At 35.3% G+C, this 26245-nt stretch overlaps 2 protein-coding genes and 3 pseudogenes across 2 annotated transcripts; all 5 read right to left on the bottom strand.

Annotated features, from left to right (window-relative positions):
* Window positions 1-380: 380 nt before the first annotated feature.
* Window positions 381-1325, bottom strand: LOC100718926 (olfactory receptor 52R1-like). The gene has a single exon (XM_003465384.1). The coding sequence runs from the start codon at window positions 1323-1325 to the stop codon at window positions 381-383; it is 945 nt and encodes a 314-aa protein (XP_003465432.1).
* Window positions 1326-6103: 4778 nt separating this feature from the next.
* On the bottom strand, window positions 6104-7050 carry LOC100719203 (olfactory receptor 51H1-like; annotated as a pseudogene).
* Window positions 7051-9848: 2798 nt separating this feature from the next.
* LOC100719484 (importin-8-like) lies at window positions 9849-13663 on the bottom strand (annotated as a pseudogene).
* Window positions 13664-17547: 3884 nt separating this feature from the next.
* LOC106024978 (olfactory receptor 52R1-like) lies at window positions 17548-18468 on the bottom strand. Its single transcript, XM_013147605.1, has one exon. It carries the CDS (start codon window positions 18466-18468, stop codon window positions 17548-17550), a length of 921 nt encoding a protein of 306 aa, XP_013003059.1.
* Window positions 18469-23211: 4743 nt separating this feature from the next.
* Window positions 23212-24159, bottom strand: LOC106025036 (olfactory receptor 51H1-like; annotated as a pseudogene).
* Between the last annotated feature and the right edge of the window lie 2086 nt (window positions 24160-26245).

Below are 26245 nucleotides of genomic sequence, written 5' to 3' on the forward strand. Positions count from 1 at the left end.
CTAGTCTGTGTTCTTTTTAAATAGGCCATCAAATTATGCTGCCACTTGTGGTATATTAAAATGGTTTATTTATCAGATTCACAAGAAGATAATCTTGTTTAAAAATATTCAGTTACTTAATGAATGAAATCTATTGATGTTTGTGATGGTGAATGCAGACCACAAAAGTTTTCATTGTCCACCATAACTCTTACATGTTTTATCTGGGTATCCTGGAAATGATTTCTCTTTCAATATTTAGTAATTTTAAATTACTGGCTCTTGGCTAATTATTTACAGAGGTGATTTTATGATGATGTGTAAAGACCTGGCAAACTTTCTTCATTATGTCTATAGATCAATAAGGCAAATCAAGTAGTGTTGATTCTATTTCCTTTAATTTAGACATCTTTTTCATAGCATACTCGCAAAACCCTGTCCCTGATCTGCTTTGTCCTAACTCCATAGATGATGGGGTTGAGCATGGGTGGCACCAGGAGGTAGACATTAGCAAACATGATGTGTACCACTCGAGGCACATGATGGCCAAAGCGATGGGTGAGGAAGGTAAAAAGGGCTGGGATATACAGGGCCAAGATAACACAGATATGAGAAGCGCATGTGCCAAAAGCCTTGAAGCGGGCTTCACCTGAGGGCAACTGTAGAACAGCTCTCAAAATCATCACATAAGATACACTGATGACGAGAATGTCAAAGCCAACCACAGAGAAGGCCACAAAGAGCCCATAAGCACGGTTGACTCTGGTATCAGTACACAGCAATTTTAGCACAGCCATGTGCTCACAGTATGACTGGGGAATGACCCTGTTGGGGCAGAAGGGCATTCTGGAGATCATGAGGCAGAAGGGGCTCACCAACAATAGCCCTCTCAGCATCACAGCCACTCCTAATTTTACCACCACGGTTGTAGTCAGGATACTAGAGTGTCTCAGTGGAAAACAGATGGCCACATAGCGGTCCAAGGCCATCGCCATGAGCACCCCAGACTCTACAGAAGCAAAGGCATGGATGAAGAATACCTGGATGAGGCAGGCATGATATTCAATCTCATGAGCATGAGACCAGAGTATGGCCAGCATTTTAGGCTGGGTAGAGGAGGACAGGATCAGGTCAGATGTAGCCAGCATTGCTAGAAAGAGGTACATGGGCTCGTGAAGAGTGTTGTCAGTTCTGATTATATGTAGGATTGTGATATTGCCAACAAAAGCCACCACATACATGAAACAGAACAGAAATGCTATCCAAGACTGGAAGTTCTCCAGATCTGGAATTCCTAGAAGGATGAAGGACATAGGATGTGCAGAGCTGTTCCTTGATGTGGACATACATGGATGAATATTATGTTCTTTTTTTGCAAAGCAATCCATTTTCTGCTGATGATATGAATCAAAACAATCGTGCATTATTATTTTTTTAGATTGCATTATTAGGTGATAGAAAAATAAATATAATGACATACTCTAGTTAATTCAATTCTTACAATAAATAATTTTTTCTGGTATAAAATAATGTTGCTAATTATTTTTATTAATATTATGCCATTTAAATTGGGGTAATATGTAAGATGATAGCATAAGTATTTTTTGTACAATAGTAGTATATTTAAAAATGGTTTCTAAGAAAAGTACCATAATAATGTCTTTCTAATCTTTAGAGCTAAGAATCAATCAACTAATATATTTATAGGTTATTTTGTCCTGCTACTAAGTAAGGTGGGTACATTTTCAGGATATAAAGGCAGCAAGGTTAGAGTCTATAAGCACATATATATGAGGTTGCATTATCTTTGATTCTAGGGTGATTAAAAAGGGGATTTGTACTAGAAGAACTGAACAATATACATCTGTAGTTGAATGTACTGTCTGTAGTACACAACCTCTCCCAAGTCAGAGGCAAACAAAATTTTATGACAAAAGCTCAGATCATGAATATTTTTGGTTCTGTGGTTCATGCAGCCTCTGTGCAACCAATCGATTTACACTTTGTGGCTTAAAAATTGCCAAGTTGATTCACACAATGTGTGTGTGGTCATGTATGTTACTTACAAGAACTTGTTAAAAGCCGAATTTATTTTGAAGACTATAGTTTACCAAATCTTTCTTAGGTTTCAGTTTCCTCAAGATGTCAATCTTGAACTTTATGCCTAACCTTTCTGTGCTTCATATAGAAATGTAATACATATTTACAGGAGGAAATAAATAAATTTTACTATTCAGTGTTAATATGACTATGAAATAGTTATCTTCATGCTATCTATTCTAATTAGTGAAGAATCAAGAATCTACCTTACTTGATGGAACAGAAATGGTTTAATTATCATGACAAAGGCAGATAAAGGTGGCTTGATGAACTGTGTAGTGCATTAGAGACAGAGCTATTGCTTGTGCACTAGAAAAGGTGTCCCTGTTACCGTACTGCACTGGATTTGAGGTTCTGGACCATGCACCAGCTTGTCTTCATAGAACACCTGGATATGGTGCTTTCTCTGCCGTGACATCTGTATTGCTTCTGCCTCTGAGCTTTTCCAGAGGCCTTGAGTGTTCTACTTAGTCTTTTGTTGCTGGAACTCTCTCTGTGCAGATATCTCAGTAATCTACATTGTGCAGCTTCCTTTAAATTCATTTTCCTTCTTCTCTCTCAGTTTTTCCTTCTCAAGTGAATCATGGAAGAGGAAAGAAGTCTTAGGATCAAGTTCAGAGTGAGAGATGGACTCCTAGACAGGTGAGGGTCTTTCCTTTGTGTGCCTTTCTGTGACTCTTCCTTCTTTATGAAATAAACACAGCCAAATTTACAGAATGACGAGGTATTTGAGTAATTCTTGGTCATTTTTGTTCAATGTATGAGATTTGCAATACGGCAAGTATGGGTTATGAGTTCACTCTTGAGTTGACAGATAGAAATGTGTATTTTCAAAGTGATGTAAAATAACAACTTTTCTTCTTTCCCAACATGCTATTCTGCTCCACTCTGGTATTAAACATGTTCAACTTTCTTATTCACAGGCTATAATACTTCTGACTGTAGTGCATGTTGAAGACTTCAATTAAATCATATCTCTTTAGAAAATGTGAATTTACTCTTAACTTCTGATTCAATTATGTTTCCTGTTTCCCAAATAAATATAACATGTGAAGATTTATGTAGCTTTTGTTGAAGAAAATAACAGTTATAGGAACGGTATGTAAACTGAATATAACTCCACTTTCAGGAACAGTTTATAAATTTTACGGAAATACAGTTATAGGAACAGTTTGTAAATGGAATATAGCTCTGCTTTCATCTGTGAATATGGGATCGAACCCAGTGACAGTGTCTACTGCCCCTTGTGAACTCCCTTACTCTTTTTAATGGAAACAATATTTCCACTAATCAGCAGTGTTGCTGAAGGTAGTGAAATGATTTAAAAGTGAAATTGAGCTAAATTCTTGTTAAAGAATAGCTGTAGAGATTTTTAGGCTGTTTCTCTAAGATGGGAGAAACTGAAACTAAAGTGTAGCGGTGAGATTCAGAGGCAGTCAGTCCCCTGCATGGTGAGGTGAGGAGAATGGCTACTTGCCTATTTCTCTAGGTCTCGTTGGAAAACAGAGATGGAACTATAATTCTTTAACTTCATTTCAGAATTAAGTTCAATAATTATGGATCCCTGAATCTGGGAGTCCTAGGGAATCACAGCTTTGCATAGTGCACTAGGTTCCTCTTCAGCTTCTTGGAGACTCTGAATCTCTCTTTCTGGGAAGGATAGAAATACCCAAGGAACAGGTATCACTCACCACGAAGTGTGTTCAATCTTTGGCCATGTGGAACATGACCCTAGCAGCACCAGCAAGTCTGTAGGATTCAGCTTTTGGAGGAAACCTATGACCAGAGTTTATCTGAAGGACTATACTCATTCTACTTTTCCCCAGGGCATCAGTTCTCTTCCTCCTCCTAAGTTCTACTGTCTCTTGGTAACCTTGGATTCCTCTGAGACTATTTATTGAATCTAGGAGCATTAACCCTAAATTTCCTTTTTCTGTGCATACATGAACACAAAAGAAGGGTTTAGGAGTACATATGCAACATGGAATGTGATTGAGCTTAAGGTTATCTGTACACTTATTTTTGTTATTTGTAGTCTAAATATGTATCATTTAAGAGATATTTTGTACAATTTGAAAGTTTATTGATTTTGTAGATGCTACTGTGTGTATTTGAGAGGGACTTCACTAAATATATGTATGAAGGAGTGGATTTACCTGTGATCTTAAGTTTGTGCCTAGGCTCAAGGAAATGTAGAAAATGGAATAATAGTTTTCTTTTAAGTACACAGTCCCTCTGTGACACCACATTTCTCCTCCTATTTCTATATTTATTCATTTGAAGTTAAATATTAGTAGTACTACACTAATACACAGATGGTAAATCATAAAAATATCAATTTTTGAGGGTCAAGATAAACTTAAAATACATATATTTCTATCATTTTCTTCTCCTCATCAATGAGTTTTAAGGGGCTCACTTTGATATATAGTCTCCATTTATATACCATTCATTTTATGGACTTGGCTGATACAGAATTACACCTCACAATATCCAAATGTACACATTTACATTCTATATAAAAAACAAAGCAAGGTAATTTCCATTGAAAATGTTAACTCTACATCAATACTCCAAGCCTATTATCAATCTTCTTCAAATATCTATTTCTCCATTTTGGCAAACTGACTTTCTTAAAACGTCAAGAGTAGTGATTACTATTTTATTTCCCGTGCATTTATAACTTAGAATCACATTTTCTTCTTTGTTTTGGAATATTTTGGAAGTCTAGAAACTCTAGCATGGTTCTGGTCTCAACTTACAACAATCAGTAGCAGTAGGGCTAACTTTCAATATAATTTTATACTTAAAATGTGCAATTTTATACTTAAAATAATTTTATACTTAAACTTAATTTTATACTTGATAAGTAACTTCTCTGAATCTCATTTTCCTTCTGTATAAAATGGTGATAACAACTAATGCCCTTGGTTATTGTAAGAATTCAATGAGATAACATGTAACAGCAGCTAGCACGTTTATGTAGTTTTAAAAACTAATATATGAGACTCAAATGTTACTTGCCTTGCAGTTATCTATATGCATATTTCTTTATAGAGAAACATCCCGACTTGTGCAGAAATGAATGCATTTTTCTCGTATCACTAGAGTCTAGCATGATGACTAGCATTTTATTATTGTTAAATTCATATTTATTAAGTGAGTAACATCTTGGTAAAATGGTTATGTTATGTTTAACAAATACATCAAGCCATCATTAGCATCAATGCAAAAGTATATTACCTTTGAATATCCACACAAGCACTGCATTCTTAAACCTTATCCTTTTGCTCAGAATTTTCACTTGCCTTATTTAAATTGCAGAGGTAATTTTACTCTGTGAAATGTTCTAGAGTTTTGCAGTATGAATCAAAATTAGTGTCATTGATTCTTGGGCAAAATGTTGGGGCAGAATATATATTAATATGAAATGTGTCAGAAGCTAGAATCATAAAATCTATAAGGGAGTCACTTAAATGGAAAGGCATGTGTTAAAAATCACACATGTATCTGATGTAATTTCTACTTACATACCCTTTACCCCATGAGCATTTATACATAAAGATAGATTTTGTTTGACCCTATAACAGTGATATTTTCTGTATTTAAAAATAAAATAATCATATATCTTGTCCTTGGACATACTATAAGATGTATTGCATCTTGATGTGATTATTAAAGTAAATAACTAGATAAAAATACTTCTAATATTATATGTACAAACACTCCTGAATGTTATTTTTATAAACAGAAAACTTATCACAGATACTATCTTCATTTTCAAAGAGAAATCATCAAGCAAATTAAAGTTGAATTTGTGACACCACATATCAAAATATATACATTCTAAAATAAAATATATACAAAATGCAAATGGCCTGTGTTGAGTCCTCAGTCACAAATCTTTCCCACTCCTATATTCTTCCAGATATCCTAACTTTAGTTGCATCATCACTGGTGATAATAGTCTATTAAGTTGTCCATTGTCTACTCATTCTGCATTTTATAAGTGAGTCCATTTCAGTTAGGTCCTGTTCTTTGTCTCCTGGAACACTTGGATGATCCATCTTCTTATCTGCTTGTTCTTCATGCTGTACACAATGGGATTTAGCACAGGAGGGAGCAGCAGATACATATTCACCATGAGCATGTTCATTATTGGCGGCAGATGTTTCCCAAACCTGCGGATAATGGTGGCACCAATGAAAGGAACATGGAAGAGTAGCGCAGCACAAATGTGAGAGAAATGTGTTGAGAGTTCCAAGCCTTTCAGCTCTGGAGGCAATGCCCAGCACTGTCTTCAGGATGAATACATAAAAAAGAGAATCATCATGGCATCAAGTCCCAAAGTCAAGATGACAACAATGAGTCCATAGAGGCTGTTGACATGGGTGCTGGCACAGGTTAGCCTCATTAGATCTTGGTGAGGACAATAGCAGTGAGATAAGACATTGGAGCAACAGAAGGGCAGCGGCTTTATGAGGAAGGGCACAGGGAAGACCACGCAGAATGCTCGAGTGAGGGCAGCTGTTCCAATCTTTGCAATAACACCTTGGGTGAGGATGGATGCATACTGCAGTGGGTCCCAGATACCCACAAATATGTCAAAGGCCATAGAAACTAGCACTCCAGAGTCCATTAATCCAAATACATGGATGAAGAACATCCGTGCAATACATGCATCAAAGAGAACTTCAGGACCCTGAACCAGAAGTTACTGAGCATTGAGGGCAGTGTTGACATGGAGAGACTCACACTGGTCACAGCCAGGATACAGAGGAAGTAGTACATAGGCTCCTGGGGACTCTGATCTACCTTGATGACTGTTAGGATGGTACCATTTCCCAGTAGAGTGAGTACACAGAGAAATTACAAAGGGAAGGCCATCCATGCGTTCTTGTCTGGCATCCCCGGGATAGCTGTCAGAATGAAACCATGGTGATTGGCATGCGACACAGTCAAATTCATCATGACCTCTCACCATTGGGTAAGGCTGGACTCTTCCACTTAGCTAACAGTTCCTAAATTGAAAATATATTCTACATGAGATAAGTAAATTGAATTATGCTTATACATATACGACAAAAAAGGGAAGAATAAGGTGAAATATCAGTGTCTGGGTCATTGTCTTGTCACCTTGAATCTTTTTTTCTTTTCTTCTTGCTAGACCAGGTGATGGCCTCCCTTTTCTTGGATTGAATTTGTTCACTTAAAGAAGGAACACAGAGTAAACACCTGGTGTCTATACATTAGAAAATCTGGATATTTTCTACTTTTGTAATCCTTAAGATTTAGCTAATGGAATGGCCATGCCCAGGAAAACTTTGCAAAATCATACTATACAGAGCCATTGTGCTCTCATTGTTGGGGCCTGTCCCACACCTAGACTCCAAAATTCCAAACCAGTGCGAGGGATATATGTTTTTTCTTTGTCCTAAGTATATATGTGGAAAAACTTCTGCAATTAATTACAGGAACTTATGTGAGGGCTTATTTAAATAAAACACACAAATTTTTCTACATAGTATTTGATATGTAGAGGGTATAAGAAAAAATGTAAGATTAATTTATTACCTGTATTAATCTGTATGATCCAACTCAGAACTTTGCTTCTGCACTTCTCTGAGACTAGGGTGCAAGGTACTTATTAAGATGGTCACAAACCTCTAGGGATGTCTGGGACTATCAGGACTCTACAAATATTGTACAAATACTTGGGGCAGTATCCAACTGGGATGTTTGGTAGTGTTACCTGTTCACTTGGTCTCTTCCACAGTGATGTCCCTGAAAACTCCATCTTTCATTCATCTCTCAGACTGTCTTTTAATGTATCTGAACAGTTTTCCCCATTTTTCATATAACTATTAGACATTTGTATGTATTCATTTGGAAATGTCTTTTTATATTTATTGCATTTTATTTTTACTTTTAAAGAGATAGGAACAAAACAAAACAATGAACACAATATATGATTTCAAGCAAGATGATAGGAAATTAACAATGGTCACTGTATTGCATATTGTTATCTTCAAAATATTTGCTCAGATTACACATACAGGTATGTAAACCATATCAAACAGTACAGGTACTCACAATTTCTTTCCATGAACTAATAGAATTAGTACTACAATTACCTTAGCTATCGTGTGTGTGTGTGTGTGTGTGTGTGTGTGTGTGTGTGTATTTTATTCCTTTCCTTCTTTTCTCATTTTCCCCATTCTAATCTCTTTATCTTTCACAATATCTATTGCACCTTTTGGATCTTATTTACTCTTTCAGTTTTTTACATGAGGGAGATGAAATGATGTTTATACATGTGAGTCACATTTATCTCATTATGCCTTTTGAATTGTATTTTTTTTTTTTTTTGCTAGTGAGTTTCTGGAGTTCCTATGCATTGTAGCTATTCAACTTCTACTTGGATGTTTGCTAATGACTCTCCTATTCTCTCAGTTGTATCTTCATCTGAAAAACTGTTTAATTTTCTGTGGGGATGATTTAAGTTTGATAAAATCCTCTTGTGTATTTTATTTTCTCTCCTTGTGCTTTTGGTGTTTTGTGCAAAACTCCTTACCCATTTCAATGTCCTGAGTAATTTCATCTATGTTTTCTTTTAGTAGTTAATGATTTACATCTAAGTATTAAATAAATTTGAAATAATATTTGTGACTGGTGAGAGTGAGGTATTTAATTCCATTCTTCTCCTTGTTGATACTCAATTTTCCCGACACCTTTTTTTACTGTCTTTTTACTGAAGCGTGTTCTTAGCACTTTCTTTAAAAATCAGTTACGTGCAGGTGTCTGTATGAATTTGCTGGTAGCCTCTCTGTTTCTTTCCACTGTTGTATATGTCAGTTTTTATGCCAAGGTTGTTAAGTAAATCTTTGTGGCTTGTTGTGAAGTCAGACGCCTACTTCATACTTTTTGTAGAGAGGGCTTTGGCCCTGTGATGTTATTTTTGTGGTAATTCTGTACAAACATTATGATTTGCTGTTTTTATTCTTGTGATGAAGCCATTGTTATGTTGACAGGTAGTTTACTGAACTTGTTTTGAGTACTATGAACATTTAAACAATATTACAATATTGATTCTCTCAGTTTATGAATACAGGATACCTTTCAGTATTTTTGTGTATCCGTTAATTTTACTCATCATTGTTTTATAATTTTTATTATAGAGATCTTTTCCTCTTTGGTTAAATACTTCTTAGCTATTTTATTCTTTTGTAGCTACTGCACCTATAACTCCTTTTAAAATTTGTATTTTATGTTATGTGCTATTTCAATTTAGCAATCATATTGACTTTCTATGTTGATTACATATCCTGAAATTTTGCTAAATTTATTTATTAGTTCTAATACATTTTTGGTGAAGTCTTTGGAATTTTTAAATTTTTTAGAAGTCTTTCATTGTTTTTTTATTTTTGAAAAAAAATGCAACAAAACAAAATAGTGAGAAAAATATTGGATTTCAAAAACAAGACAGAAGGTAATTCTCAACAGCTGCTGTATTGCATGTCATTATCCTCTAAACAGATGCTCAGAATACTGGCCCCAGGCCTGCAAAGTCAATCAATCAGTACAAGCATTACGTTTTTATACCTCATTTGCTATCATTCCAGTCTGTGTTTCTTCAAATCAGCTGGTTGCCTGTGGGTGTGGATTGGGGTGGGGTGGTGGTTTCTTGTCTCTCAACTCCCAACTTGGCTGGCTCTCCAGACAGGCAGGCTGACTTCTTGGTTCTCTTTAAGGAGTAACATTTCTGTGTCTCACTGATCAATTCCCCTTCCTTTGCACTGAACAATGACAACTTAAAAGTTTGGCTGTACAACTCTTGGAGTCTTCTCCTGCATGTCTTCACAGGATCTTTCTATATACGGTGAAAGGACTTCTAAATGCTTTGGACTTGAGAGTAAGGTATTGGCATCTACTGTCACATAATTATGCAGGAGAGGCATCATGTCTCTGAGGTATTCAAAGGAATTCTGCTCAAAAACTTCACATAAAATACACAGAAGCTGCCACAGTTGAGGGGAAATAGTGTGGCAGGATAAACTGTACACAAGTTATAGAATTCAACTACATGTTTCTGTAAAACAAGATCAATAATCCATAGATAGATATTATCCAACTGCTGCATAATCTCTTTATGATCTTCTTCAACTGTTAAAATAGTATCAGTACTATGTAAAATTCCTATAGCCAGCACTGTTTTGCTTTCAACTTCTTCCTATTCCTATTCCTAGTCATATTCATATTCATATTCATATTCATCCTTCTGAAGGACTCAGCCAAGTATTGGGTCACGTGGACTGAAGTTGGTGCTACCTCCTGATTGTACTTGCGTATCATCTTCTGGATGACAGTAATGTCATTGTTTTCTGTCCCTGAAAATTTGCAACAGCTCCTGCATAACAGGGCTCACATGCAGCTTCATATATTCCTTAGCTTGTACCTGGTTACAAATTAATGACTGGAGAGTATGGGCAGCTTCAGCTCTGACAGGTGTCTCCTTGTCTTCATTCCATTGCATTTCTTAGGTTGAACTCATTATAAAACCTCAAAGAACTAAATGCATGAAGCACCCATCAGGAACTAGCTCAAGGATATCCAGGTTAGACAGTAATAGGAGAAATACATGATTCTGTAGAAATAACTTAATTTGATCTTTGAATAAACTCTTGTTCAATAAAATCTCCACCAAGAGACTGATCAAATACAGGACCCTGTCTTTCTTCCTTGGGTCAAAGTTCAAGTCTGTGAGGATTTGATAATAGAAGGCCATCATTTTGGGAAACTCTTTCTTTGTTTCTTTGTTTCTTTGTTTCTTTGTTTCTTTCTTTCTTTTTCTTTTTCTCTTTCTTTCTTTCTTTCTTTCTTTCTTTCTTTCTTTCTTTCTTTCTTCTGCAGGAGTGTATAGAAGAGTATGGGCTGCTGTAATGAGAGAGGCATAATTTTCAAAAATACCAAATTTCATCCTTATATGTTCATACCAACCCTTTTGCCAGAGCTTCTCATCTTCATCTTTATAGTACATCACAGAAAAAAAAATCACGTCCTCAGAAATGTTCCGTATGTGTGGTTTCCTTTGCTTCTAGGTTACAGAATGCACAGCTCCTTGGTTGAGATAGTTGAATGCTTGTTGAAGAACATAGAACACTATGCATTTTTTCTGCCTATAATGATCTAAAATTTTCAGTAGCACTTGCTAAATTCTCATTGTGTAGGTTTTCAAAAAGATCTCAGATGGATTTCCATACCACTTGGAAAGACCAGCTATAATACACAGTGCCCACCTCTTACACCTCCACCACACCAGTTCTGGTCTGTCATCCTTGTCAATCTTCAGCACCTCAGGGGGCACCGTCCAATCAATGATAGTTTCGAAGATCTCCATCCACAGGGTCATGGTTTGATTATTCGCCAGTTGAAGAGGCAATGTGTACTGAATGAGTGCATAGAGGATTTTCAGGATTTGTTTCTGTAGTAACACAGAGTAATGGGAGGAATCAAGAAGGAGCTGCATGGTCTGCTGCTGAATACATGGCAGAAATAACTTCGTCACTGAAATAAGAGACTCTCTTCTGCTTTCTTATATGCATAGGTCTTCAGCAGTTGATACAGACATAATAAACTGCCAGGCCAGCTTCCACTGTTCTGTGACTGTAAGTAATAGTCTATTTATTGACCACTGCTGGCCAGTGATCAGGAAAAATCATGTTTAATGATGACACAAAGACCCATTGGTAACTGGATTCTCACTAAATCAGGAGGCCAAATGATCCCTTTCATAAAGTTACCATGTATCTGCTGGGGTCATTTGCATGAATGTTGATTGCAAAAATCCCTTCTCCCAGTGGAGGTTCTTGATCTTGCCATTGCTTCAGGTGGACAGCGGCTGCTTGGTGTACTGGGAATTCCACATGGTTGGGGACTGTAATCCAAAGAGAATCAGGGGGCAACACCGATATCTTGTAGGGCGGATTGAGCTCTTTGTCGGTGGTGAGGTGCAGCTTCGGGTCCATGGTGTCCTTCAGTGCCTAGATGATATGGTTGGTTCCATCACCTTGGCTTGGGACTCTGCGACCCCCAGGCGAGTAGGCTAGACTGCAACTTTAGCTTTAGTGGGATCCTCATGGCCTCCTCCGCTCTGCACCCTAAACAATCTCACTCTCCCCAGTCACACTTGCCACCTGCAACCACTTGCTTTTTGTAAGATCATATAATTTCCAAATACTTATAGTTTTCTGGGTTAAATGTCCTCAAGTTGAATGTCCTTAATTTGTTTCTCTTGCTTGATCTTTTCCAGCTAGGATTCCAATTCCTTATTGAATAAAAATGGTAAAGCTAGGCATTTTTATCTTGTTTTAGGTCATAATAAGAAAGTATTCAGTTTTTCTTTATTCAGTGTAATCTTTTGGCTTTAGTATGCTGTGGTCTGTTCCTTCTATACCTCATATATCCAAAGTTTTTTTTCTTTTTATTATGAATGTGTATCAAAACTTATAAAATACATTTTATACATCTACCAAAACTTTTTCTATATTTGTTGAGATTATTTTATTTTTTTAATGTTTTTTAATGGTCTTTGGTCTTTCATGTGTTGTACAACACTTATTGATTTGAACATCTTTTACCTCTGCAATGAATAGTTTTTTAAGGTACTTTTGTTCTTATTTTGCTGAGGACTTTTGCATTTATGTTTATCAGGGGTACTTTTATTTGGCATGTCTTTTCTGCTTTTGTTATTAAAGTAATTGTGACCTCGTAGAATATACATTTGAAAGAATGTTCCTCACTTCAAATTCTAGAACAATTTTAGAAGTGGTATTAGTTCTTCTTTAAATATTTGGTGGACTTCAATGATGGAGCTCTCTTGCCCTGTACTTTTCTTCCAAGAGAGACATTTTATTCCTGATTCTATCTCATTATTTTTTATCGGTCTGTTCAGATTTTTATTTCATTATGACTCATGATTTGGCAATGTTTTTGTGTCTAGGAATTTTTTCATTTCTTCTAAATTATTAAGTTCCTTGAAATATGTTTATTCAAAGTAATCTTCAATGATCCTGGGCATTTCTGGGGTGTTAGTTGTAATACCTTCTTTGTATCTCTGAATTTTTTATGTCAGTATTAATTATTAACTTTCTTGTTGCTTAAACTAGACAAGGTTTCTTTAACTTTGCTTATATTTCAGAGAATAAATCTTTGTTTTTTATCTTCTGTATATTTTATTCTGTATGTTGCAACATGAAGTTGGAGATATTCTCCTAAGTGAAAGAATTCAGACACAAAAGGACAAACATTGTATGGTCCTACTTAGCTGAAATATCTAGACAAGTAAATTCATAGAGATATTAGTAGATTAGTAATTATCAGAGGTGAAAGAAGCAAAATGAAAAGTTAATGATTAATAGTTATAAATTTCTCCTTGGAACAATGAAAATGTTTTAGATATAGGTACTGGTGATATTTGTGTAACATTATGAAATTAATATCATGGACTTATACTTTTTAAATTGTTATATGGTAAAATTTAAATATGCTTTATACGTTTTAGTAACTCATAACTAACATACCTCATGCCATTCAATTATATGTTTTAAGTGAGCGATTTATATAATATATGAATTGTATCTTAATAAAGCTGTTTAGGAAAAGATGCAAAAACTAAATAATGGTAATGGGTGTGCTTGATAGAAGGTAAAGAGTAAAGATGCTTGGAACAGGTTCTGACAAGAAATATATGACAAGTATTTGTGAAGGTCTTTGAACAAGCATATCAGAACTTTCATCTTACGTTTAAAATTAATTTTATTGGTAGATTTTTTATATACATAACGATCATATTTATCATAGAGAATTTGTACCTGTACACAATAAACCTTGATTCTTCTTTTTCACCCATTCTCCCTCCTCTCCTCCTTTCAACCCTTGTCCTCTTCCTTACTTACAAAGGCTGAACTTTCATATTAGCCAGATACATTCCTTTCCAGACTTTCAAGTCTTTCCATATACACCTATCAATCAAGGAGTTCTGATACAAGTATTACATAATGTGCCGAAACATCACATATTCTTTTGGTAAAATATATCACTTTTTGATATTTTTATGCAACAATTAAAAGTAAATTTAAGTATAAAAGTAGTCTATTCAAACACATAGATACTCACATTAAATTGTAAATGCATAAACATGTGCATACATACAAGCATCACATTATGCATACACTTTTATCCATACTTATAACAAGCAATATATACGCCCCATTATGCATTAAAAACAACTTTATATTCACCAAAATAAATATTTGAGACATATGCACATCAAATACATAAGCATTCAAACAAAAATATATATGACTGCAGGAATACACTTTCTAAGATACAGAAATAACAGATGTTTACTATTGAAGAGAGAAATTCTTGCAAATATGCAATGATACATATGCATGTGCTCCTAGGAAAAGTCATATGGAAACAAAAGCCCATTTATATGCATATATGAAGTTATCACTTATATTATTATGTCTACTAATTCCAAAATGTAATGCTTATTATAGAACTATATAGTCATAGTTCGGTAAATATAGTCAATCTTTTTTCACCAACATACTTATGTAGACAATTAGTAACTCTTGCATCTTCAAATGATAATATATTCACCATATATTCAAACATCTTTTCACTATGCAGCACACAAACATATATATACACATACATACACATATACGTCATATGTATATACATAGGAAATGTAAGAGATAAGAAATAATGCAAAAATGCCATAAACATTTTTTATGATTACATGGTCACATCATGAAAACTGCTAGATTGTTCTTAATTGTCTTCAAACATATGGTAAATAGCTACAAAGACAATTAGATATTTCTTCAACTGAAATCTTGCTTTTTAAATTTGATCAAAATCAAAGGTGGGGAAATGCTTACAAAAAATTTCTTCATTATTTGATTAGTTTCCTGTCATATGAAATAAAAATGACTGAGACCACTATAAGGATGGGGAATAGTATATTATATTATAAGAGAGATTTGATTCTAGTGTGAGAGAGACCTGAGCAGTCAACTGGAGAGGACAATATAAAAAAATTCTCTTGTAATTTGTTTACACAACTGATACTTGTTATTATGCTGTTCATCAAAATACAGGGGTATTTAACAGAAGAGCATTGAAGAGTGTGGGTCAGAAAATGTCTTTGGTTACACATTCATGTGGTCATACTAGAATGGCTTCCAGTATGGGTAATGTGTTAGAATTTATTGTATCAACTTCTAAGAATTGGTCAGTATCTACAGGTTGTGCCAGAAGCAATGCCTAAAATTGTATATTTATCTCCAAGCCAAGGATGTCTGTTTTTGTCACAAGAGATGCCTATTTGTTTCCATACTAACACTAATTATACTAACACAGACATCTATGGTGCTAAGAAATTGGAGGCAGGCAGTACATGTCATAAATACATTATTAAGAAAGTGAACAAGCCAGGTATACTTTAAAGTATGGATATAATAAAATGCTTTTGTATGTTAAGAATTTAAAAAAAAACAATAGTGACAACAAAAACAAGCACAGTGGCTGAGTTTGAGAAAACAGCAGTCACAGTATTTCTCATGTGTGTCTTCAATGGAAATGGCAGAATAATTTTACTTTGCTTTGAGTTACCTGAGGTGGAAGACCCTAGGAGATGGCAGGTTGTCACTGGAGCAAAGAAGGAGAAAATCAGCTCACATGCAGAGATGGGAATTGGTACCATGAGTTTTCAGTGCGCTCCAGTTCTACCATCCAGAGTGTTTGGTTATGAGTGTGGTTAGAACTGTACAATTCAATTTTGCACATGTTCCTTAGCAATTCATCAAAGTGTACTTCTAGTAAGTTTTCAGTTCTAAATTACTCTGTTTTATATTCTTTTATCTCTAGGTGGCTAAATTTTTTTCACCTGATTCCAAATATTGTTTGCTGCTTTGCACCAGTTCCTGTATCTATCTTCTGTAATTTTCCATTTTAAGAAGCCAATTTAACTTTAATGGATCCATGCTATTCCCAAAATCTACTGTTCATGTTTTTTGTTTCAAAAATTCTCAAAGGTTCTACTATCCTCAGCAGTGGCAAGAAAAAAAATAAGGAAGGAGTTACCAATTATAGAATAATAGCTCAAAAGGAAAGATGTTTTTAAACTGTTTAAAATGCCATTAAATTAATAATTTAAAATACCGTAAACTCTAAAGTCTTGCCACAACTGTAAACAGCACTTTATAAATCTTTTTGAAATCTTTTTCTGCATTCTTTTCCAAAGCTTTGTAATTTACTTTGATGTACAAAGTCCTCAGGAACCTCTTAAATTTTGGAAGAGAGCATTGACCCCTTTGACTCATCTATTCCTCCTTGTCAGTATTTTCAAGAAGTTGTGATCTGCCAGAAATGTTTATATCTAATTTTAAAGATTTTGTGCATGTCATCTTTTCAATAGGCCATCATTGTCACAGATTGTCCATCTTGCCCTCAGGCTTTGGCAATGAATTAACCTTCTTGAGGTGTGGTTGCTACCTCAGTTACTCATTTCCCATACTATTAATAAGTTCTATCAATCGTAGTTAATTTTAAATGTGTTGAAGTAGAACACTGATCTCAACTGGTATGTACAATAAAAGCATGTTAGTTAGAAATAATGTGAAACACAATATTTTAAGTGAAAATGAAAATTTTATAGTCTCATTGTTTCAAGAAAGTATTATTAACAGCTGAGTGCATTCACAAGTCTTTGTCTGTACATATGTACTCCGCTTTATAATGGTATTAAACTGTGTAGGCACTGGTTTAATCTTTTCCTTTTAATGTTTCATTTTGATCAGTTTCATATCTTCATGTACATCTATACTTCAGTGGCACATGAATGCTGTGCTTCAGATGCACATGATATTCAACTGCACATTTCTTCAGTAGATATAATATAATATTTGAATTGTTTTTATTATTTTATATAATTACTTTATGTATGCCTATTATACATGTTTTTACTTCACCAATCCTGATTATGTATAGAGAGTCTGAGATCTCCTTTATCTGTTGGAAGAAATTAATAAACATTTTAAATCATGTACCAAGTTATACTTCCAGAAATAACACAAAAATAATAGTATTCACCTTAATCTGTGGAAAAATATTCAGTTAAAATATTTGCTTATTTTTATGAAAAACTATCATTTGTCCTGCAATCATGAACTTGGGTAACCAAGTCTGCATAAGCCATCACAGTTCTGCAATATCTTCTTCTGGGTATAGTGAAAATATTTCTTCTATTTTCTACAAAGTTGCTGATCTCCGTGATAGCTTGGACAGATGTTAGGCAATGGGATGTAAAAGATTTTCATTATGTTTCCAGATTAATGGAGCTTTTGGAGGTATAATGATGACAGGATCCTTGGCTCAGCTGTCTTTACCACAACATGCTCACATAACTCTGTCCCTGATCTGCTTTGTCCTAACTCCATAGATGATGGGGTTGAGCATTGGAGGCACCAGTAGGTAGACATTAGCAAACATGATGTGTACCAACTGGGGCACATGATGGCCAAAGCGATGGGTGAGGAAGGTAAAAAGGGCTGGGATATACAGGGCCAAGATAACACAGATATGAGAAGCGCATGTGCCAAAAGCCTTGAAGCGGGCTTCACCTGAGGGCAACTGTAGAACAGCTCTCAAAATCATCACATAAGATACACTGATGACGAGAATGTCAAAGCCACCCACAGAGAAGGCCACAAAGAGCCCATAAGCACGGTTGACTCTGGTATCAGTACACAGCAATTTTAGCACAGCCATGTGCTCACAGTATGACTGGGGAATGACCCTGTTGGGGCAGAAGGGCATTCTGGAGATCATGAGGCAGAAGGGGCTCACCAACAACAGCCCTCTCAGCATCACAGCCACTCCTAGTTTTACCACCACGGTTGTAGTCAGGATATTAGAGTGTCTCAGTGGAAAGCAGATGGCCACATAGCAGTCCAAGGCCATCGCCATGAGCACCCTAGACTCCACAGAAGCAAAGGCATGGATGAAGAACACCTGGGTGAGGCAAGAATGATATTCAATCTCATGAGCATGAGACCAGAGTATGGCCAGCATTTTAGGCTGGGTAGAGGAGGACAGGATCAGGTCAGATGTAGCCAGCATGGCTAGAAAGAGGTACATGGGCTCATGAAGGGTGTTGTCAGTTCTAATTATATGTAGGATGGTGATATTGCCAACAACAGCCACCACATACATGAAACAGAACAGAAATGCTATCCAAGACTGGAAGTTCTCCAGATCTGGAATTCCTAGAAGGATGAAGGACATAGGATGTGTAGAGCTGTTCCTTGATGTGAACATACATGGATAAATATTATGTTCTTTCTTTGCAAAGCAATCCATTTTCTGCAGATGATATGAATCAAAACAATCATTTATTATTATTTTTTCAGATTGCATTATTGGGTGATAGAAAAATAAATATAATGATGTACTCTAGTCAATTTAATTCTTACAATAAATAATTTTTCTGGCATAAAATAATGTTGCTAATTATTTTTATTAATATTATGACATTTAAATTGGGGTAATATGTAAGATGATAGCATAAGTATTTTTTGTAGAATAGTAGTATATTTAAAAATAGTTTCTAAGAAAACTACCATAATAAATAATATCTTTCTAATCTTTAGAGCTAAGAATCAATCAACTAATATATTTATAGGTCATTTTGTCCTGCTACTAGGTAAGGTGGGTACATTTTTAAGGATATAAAGGCAGCAAGGTTAGAGTCTATAAGCACATATATATGAGGTTGCATTATCTTTAATTCTAGGGTGATTAAGAAGGGGATTTGAACTAGAAGAACTGAACAATATACATCTGTAGTTGAATGTACTGTCTGTAGTATACAACCTCTCCCAAGTCAGAGGCAAACAAAATTTTATGACAAAAGCTCAGATCATGAATATTTTTGGTTCTGTGGTTCATGCAGCCTCTGTGCAACCAATCGATTTACACTTTGTGGCTTAAAAATTGCCAAGTTGATTCACACAATGTGTGTGTGGCCATGTACGTTACTTACAAGAACTTGTTAAAAGCTGAATTTATTTTGAAGACTATAGTTTGCCAAATTTTCTTAGGTTTCAGTTTCACCAAGATGTCAATCTTGAACTTTATGCCTAACGTTTCTGTGCTTTATATAGAAATGTAATACATATTTACAGAAGGAAATAAATAAATTTTACTATTCAGTGTTAACATGACTATGAAATAGTCATCTTCACGCTATCTATTCTAATTAGTGAAGAATCTAGAATCTACCTTACTTGATGGGACAGAAATGGTTGAATTATCATGACAAAGGCTGATAAAGGTGGCTTGATGAACTGTGTAGTGCATTAGAGACAGAGTTACTGCTTGTGCACTAGAAAAGGTGTCCCTGTTACAGTACTGCACTGGATTTGAGGTTCTGGACCATGCACCAGCTTGTCTTCATAGAACACCTGGATATGGTGCTTTCTCTGCCATGACATCTGTATTGCTTCTGCCTCTGAGCTTTTCCAGAGGACGTGAGTGTTCTACTTACTCTTTTGTTGCTGTAACTCTCTCTCTCTCTGTGGAAATCTCAGTAATCTACATTGTGCAGCTTCCTTTAAATTCATTTTCCTTCTTCTCTCTCAGTTTTTCCTTCTCGAGTGAATCATGGAAGAGGAAAGAAGTCTTAGGATCAAGTTCGGAGTGAGAGATGGACTGCTAGACAGGTGAGGGTCTTTCCTTTGTGTGCCTTTCTGTGACTCTTCCTTCTTTATGAAATAAACACAGCCAAATTTACAGAATGACGAGGTATTTGAGTAATTCTTGGTCATTTTTGTTCAACGTATGAGATTTGCAATACGGCAAGTATGGGTTATGAGTTCACTCTTGAGTTGACAGATAGAAATGTGTATTTTCAAAGTGATGTAAAATAACAACTTTTCTTCTTTCCCAACATGCTATTCTGCTCCACTCTGGTATTAAACATGTTCAATTTTTCTTATTCACAGGCTATAATACTTCTGACTGTAGTGCATGTTGAAGACTTAAATTAAATCATATCTCTTTAGAAAAAGTGAATTTACTTTTAACTTCTGATTCAATATGTTTCCTGTTTCCCAAATAAATATAACATGTGAAGATATATGTAGCTTTTGTTGAAGGAAATACAGTTATAGGAATGGTTTGTAAACTGAATATAACTCCACTTTCAGAAACAGTTTATAAATTTTAAGGAAATACAGTTATACGAACAGTTTGTAAATGGAATATAGCTCTGCTTTCATCTGTGAATATGGGATCGAACCCAGTGACAGTGTCTACTGCCCCTTGTGAACTCCCTTACTCTTTTTAATGGAAACAATATTTCCACTAATCAGCAGTGTTGCTGAAGGTAGTGAAATGATTTAAAAGTGAAATTGAGCTAAATTCTTGTTAAAGAATAGCTGTAGGGATTTTTAGGCTGTTTCTCTAAGATGGGAGAAACTGAAACTAAAGTGTAGCGGTGAGATTCAGAGGCAGTCAGTCCCCTGCATGGTGAGGTGAGGAGAATGGCTACTTGCCTATTTCTCTAGGTCTCGTTGGAAAACAGAGATGGAACTATAATTCTTTAACTTCATTTCAGAATTAAGTTCAATAATTATGGATCCCTGAATCTTGGCGTCCTAGGGAATCACAGCTTTGCATAGTGCACCAGGTTCCTCTTCAGCTTCTTGGAGACTCTGAATCTCTCTTTCTGGGAAGGATAGAAATACCCGAGGAACAGGTATCACTCACCACGAAGTGTGTTCAATCTTTGGCCATGTGGAACATGACCCTAGCAGCACCAGCAAGTCTATAGGATTCAGCTTTTGGAGGAAACCTATGATCAGAGTTTATCTGAAGGACTGTACTCGTCCTATTTTTCCCCAGGGCATCAGTTCTCTTCCTCCTCCTAAGTTCTACTGTCTCTTGGTAACCTTGGATTCCTCTGAGACTATTTATTGAATCTAGGAAAATTAACCATAAATTTCCTTTTTCTGTGCATACATGAATACAAAAGGAGGGTTTAGGAGTACATATGCAACATGGAATGTGATTGAACTTAAGGTTATCTGTACACATAGTTTTGTTATTTGTAGTCTAAATATGTATCATTTAAGAGATATTTTGTACAATTTGAAAGTTTATTGATTTTGTAGATGCTACTGTGTGTATTTGAGAGGGACTTCACTAAATATATGTATGAAGGAGTGGATTTACCTGTGATCTTAAGTTTGTGCCTAGGCTCAAGGAAATGTAGAAAATGGAATAATAGTTTTCTTTTAAGTACACAGTCCCTCTGTGACACCACATTTCTCCTCCTATTTCTATATTTATTCATTTGAAGTTAAATATTAGTAGTACTACACTAATACACAGATGGTAAATCATAAAAATATCCTTTTTGTGGGACAAGATAAACTTAAAATACATATATTTCTATCATTTTCTTCTCCTCATCAATGAGTTTTAAGGGGCTCACTTTGATATATATTCTCCACTTATATTCATTTTATGGACTTGGCTGATACAGAATTACACCTCACAATATCCAAATGTACACATTTACATTCTACATAAACAACAAAGCAAGGTAATTTCCATTGAAAATGTTAACTCTACATCAATACTCCAAGCCTATTATCAATCTTCTTCAAATATCCATTTCTTCATCTTGGCAAACTGACTTTCTTAAAATTTCAAAAGTAGTGATTACTATTTTATTTCCCGTGCATTTATAACTTAGAATCACATTTTCTTCTTTGTTTTGGAATATTTTGGAAGTCTAGAAACTCTAGACATGGTTCTGGTCTCAACTTACAACAATCAGTAGCAGTAGGGCTAACTTTCAATATAATTTTATACTTATAATGTGCTGAGCCTTGATAAATAACTTCTCTGAATCTCATTTTCCTTCTGTATAAAATGGTGATAACAACTAATGCCCTTGGTTATTGTAAGAATTCAATGAGATAACATGTAACAGCAGCTAGCACGTTTATGTAGTTTTAAAAACTAATATATGAGACTCAAATGTTACTTGCCTTGCAGTTATCTATATGCATATTTCTTTATAGAGAAACATCCCAAGACTTGTGCAGAAATGAAATGCATTTTTCTCTGTATCACTAGAGTCTAGCATGATGACTAGCATTTTATTATTGTTAATTTCATATTTATTAAGTGAGTAACATCTTGGTAAAATGGTTATGTTATGTTTAACAAATACATCAAGCCATCATTAGCATCAATGCAAAAGTATATTACCTTTGAATATCCACACAAGCACTGCATTCTTAAACCTTATCCTCTTGCTCAGAATTTTCACTTGCCTTATTTAAATTGCAGAGGTAATTTTACTCCGTGAAATGTTCTAGAGTTTTCCAGTATGAATCAAAATTAGTGTCATTGATTCTTAGACAAAATTTTGGGGCAGAATATATATTAGTATGAAATGTGTCAGAAGCTAGAATCATATAAAATCTATAAGGGAGTCACTTAAATGAAAAGGCATGTGTTAAAAATCACACATGTATCTGATGTAATTTCTACTTACATACCCTTTACCCCAGGAGCATTTATACATATTAGATTTTGTCTGATCCTATAACAGTGATATTTTCTGTATTTAAAAATAAAATAATCATATATCTTGTCCTTGGACATACTATAAGATGTATTGCATCTTGATGTGATTATTAAAGTAAATAACTAGATAAAAATACTTCTAATATTATAAGTACAAACACTCCTGAATGTTATTTTTATAAACAGAAAACTTATCACAGATACTATCTTCATTTTCAAAGAGAAATCATAATGCTAATTAAAGTTGATTTTGTGACACCACATATCAAAATACATACATTCTAAAATAAAATATATACAGAATGAAAATGGCCTGTGTTGTGTCTTCAGTCACAAATCTTTCCCACTCCTATATTCTTCCAGATATCCTAACTTTAGTTGCATCATCACTGGTGATAATAGTCTATTAATTTTTCAATTGTCTACTCATTCTGCATTTTATAAGTGAGTCCATTTCAGTTAGGTCCTGTTCTTTGTCTCCTGGAACACTTGGATGATCCATCTTCTTATCTGCTTGTTCTTCATGCTGTACACAATGGGATTTAGCACAGGAGGGAGCAGCAGATACATATTCGCCATGAGCATGTTCATTATTGGCGGCAGATGTTTCCCAAATCTGCGGATAATGGTGGCACCAATGAAAGGAACATGGAAGAGTAGCCCAGCACAAATGTGAGAGAAATGTGTTGAGAGTTTCGAGCCTTTCAGCTCCGGAGGCAATGCCCAGCACTGTCTTCAGGATGAATACATAAGAAAAGACAATCATCATGGCATCAAGTCCCAAAGTCAAGATAACAACAATGAGTCCATAGAGGCTGTTGACACGGGTGCTGGCACAGGTTAGCCTCATTAGATCTTGGTGAGGACAATAGGAGTGAGATAAGACATTGGAGCAACAGAAGGGCAGCGGCTTTATGAGGAAGGGCACAGGGAAGACCACGCAGAATGCTCGAGTGAGGGCAGCTGTTCCAATCTTTGCAATAACACCTTGGGTGAGGATGGATGCATACTGCAGTGGGTCCCAGATACCCACAAATATGTCAAAGGCCATAGAAACTAGCACTCCAGAGTCCATTAATCCAAATACATGGATGAAGAACATCCGTGCAATACATGCATCAAAGAGAACTTCAGGACCCTGAACCAGAAGTTACTGAGCATTGAGGGCAGTGTTGACATGGAGAGACTCACACTGGTCACAGCCAGGATACAGAGGAAGTAGTACATAGGCTCCTGGGGACTCTGATCTACCTTGATGACTGCTAGGATGGTACCATTTCCCAGTAGAGTGAGTACACAGAGAAATTACAAAGGGAAGGCCATCCATGCATTCTTGTCTGGCATCCCCGGGATAGCTGTCAGAATGAAACCATGGTGATTGGCATGCGACACAGTCAAATTCATCATGACCTCTCACCATTGGGTAAGGCTGGACTCTTCCACTTAGCTAACAGTTCCTAAATTGAAAATATATTCTACATGAGATAAGTAAATTGAATTATGCTTATACATATACGACAAAAAAGGGAAGAATAAGGTGAAATATCAGTGTCTGGGTCATTGTCCTGTCACCTTGAATCTTTTTTTCTTTTCTTCTTGCTAGACCAGGTGATGGCCTCCCTTTTCTTGGATTGAATTTGTTCACTTAAAGAAGGAACACAGAGTAAACACCTGGTGTCTATACATTAGAAAATCTGGATATTTTCTACTTTTGTAATCCTTAAGATTTAGCTAATGGAATGGCCATGCCCAGGAAAACTTTGCAAAATCATACTATACAGAGCCATTGTGCTCTCATTGTTGGGGCCTGTCCCACACCTAGACTCCAAAATTCCAAACCAGTGCGAGGGATATATGTTTTTTCTTTGTCCTAAGTATATATGTGGAAAAACTTCTGCAATTAATTACAGGAACTTATGTGAGGGCTTATTTAAATAAAACACACAAATTTTTCTACATAGTATTTGATATGTAGAGGGTATAAGAAAAAATGTAAGATTAATTTATTACCTGTATTAATCTGTATGATCCAACTCAGAACTTTGCTTCTGCACTTCTCTGAGACTAGGGTGCAAGGTACTTATTAAGATGGTCACAAACCTCTAGGGATGTCTGGGACTATCAGGACTCTACAAATATTGTACAAATACTTGGGGCAGTATCCAACTGGGATGTTTGGTAGTGTTACCTGTTCACTTGGTCTCTTCCACAGTGATGTCCCTGAAAACTCCATCTTTCATTCATCTCTCAGACTGTCTTTTAATGTATCTGAACAGTTTTCCCCATTTTTCATATAACTATTAGACATTTGTATGTATTCATTTGGAAATGTCTTTTTATATTTATTGCATTTTATTTTTACTTTTAAAGAGATAGGAACAAAACAAAACAATGAACACAATATATGATTTCAAGCAAGATGATAGGAAATTAACAATGGTCACTGTATTGCATATTGTTATCTTCAAAATATTTGCTCAGATTACACATACAGGTATGTAAACCATATCAAACAGTACAGGCGCTCACAATTTCTTTCCATGAACTAATAGAATTAGTACTACAATTACCTTAGCTATCTTGTGTGTGTGTGTGTGTGTGTGTGTGTGTTGTGTGTGTGCGTGTGTGTATTTTATTCCTTTCCTTCTTTTCTCATTTTCCCCATTCTAATCTCTTTATCTTTCACAATATCTATTGCACCTTTTGGATCTTATTTACTCTTTCAGTTTTTTACATGAGGGAGATGAAATGATATTTATACATTTATCTCATTATGCCTTTTTGAATTGTATTTTTTTTTTTTTGCTAGTGAGTTTCTGGAGTTCCTATGCATTGTAGTTATTCAACTTCTACTTGGATATTTGCTAATAACTCTCCTATTCTCTCAGTTGTATCTTCATCTGAAAAACTGTTTAATTTTCTGTGGGGATGCATTTAAGTTTGATAAAATCCTCTTGTGTATTTTATTTTCTCTCCTTGTGCGTTTGGTGTTTTGTGCAAAACTCCTTACCCATTTCAATGTCCTGAGTAATTTCATCTATGTTTTCTTTTAGTAGTTAATGATTTACATCTAAGTATTAATTAAATTTGAAATAATATTTGTGACTGGTGAGAGTGAGGTATTTAATTCCATTCTTCTCCTTGTTGATACTCAATTTTCCCGACACGGTTTTTTACTGTCTTTTTACTGAAGCGTGTTCTTAGCTCTTTCATCAAATATCAGTTACGTGCAGGTGTCTGTATGAATTTGCTGGTAGCCTCTCCGTTTGTTTCCACTGTTTTATATGTCAATTTTTATGCCAAGGTTGTTAAGTAAATCTTTGTGGCTTGTTGTGAAGTCAGACGCCTACTTCATACTTTTTGTAGAGAGGGCTTTGGCCCTGTGATGTTATTTTTGTGGTAATTCTGTACAAACATTATGATTTGCTGTTTTTATTCTTGTGATGAATGCCACTGTTATGTTGACAGGTAGTTTACTGAACTTGCTTTGAGT

This window comes from Cavia porcellus, unplaced genomic scaffold (genome assembly GCF_034190915.1).
Source record: "Cavia porcellus strain 051 isolate PalLab524CR breed Dunkin Hartley unplaced genomic scaffold, mCavPor4.1 scaffold_9, whole genome shotgun sequence".
NCBI lineage: Eukaryota > Metazoa > Chordata > Mammalia > Rodentia > Caviidae > Cavia > Cavia porcellus.

What these genes read in the sequence shown, in the direction of transcription:
- LOC100718926 (XM_003465384.1), bottom strand. Translation starts at nt 1,325, where the DNA reads ATGTCCACATCAAGGAACAGCTCTGCACATCCTATGTCCTTCATCCTT.
- LOC106024978 (XM_013147605.1), bottom strand. Translation starts at nt 18,468, where the DNA reads ATGTTCACATCAAGGAACAGCTCTACACATCCTATGTCCTTCATCCTT.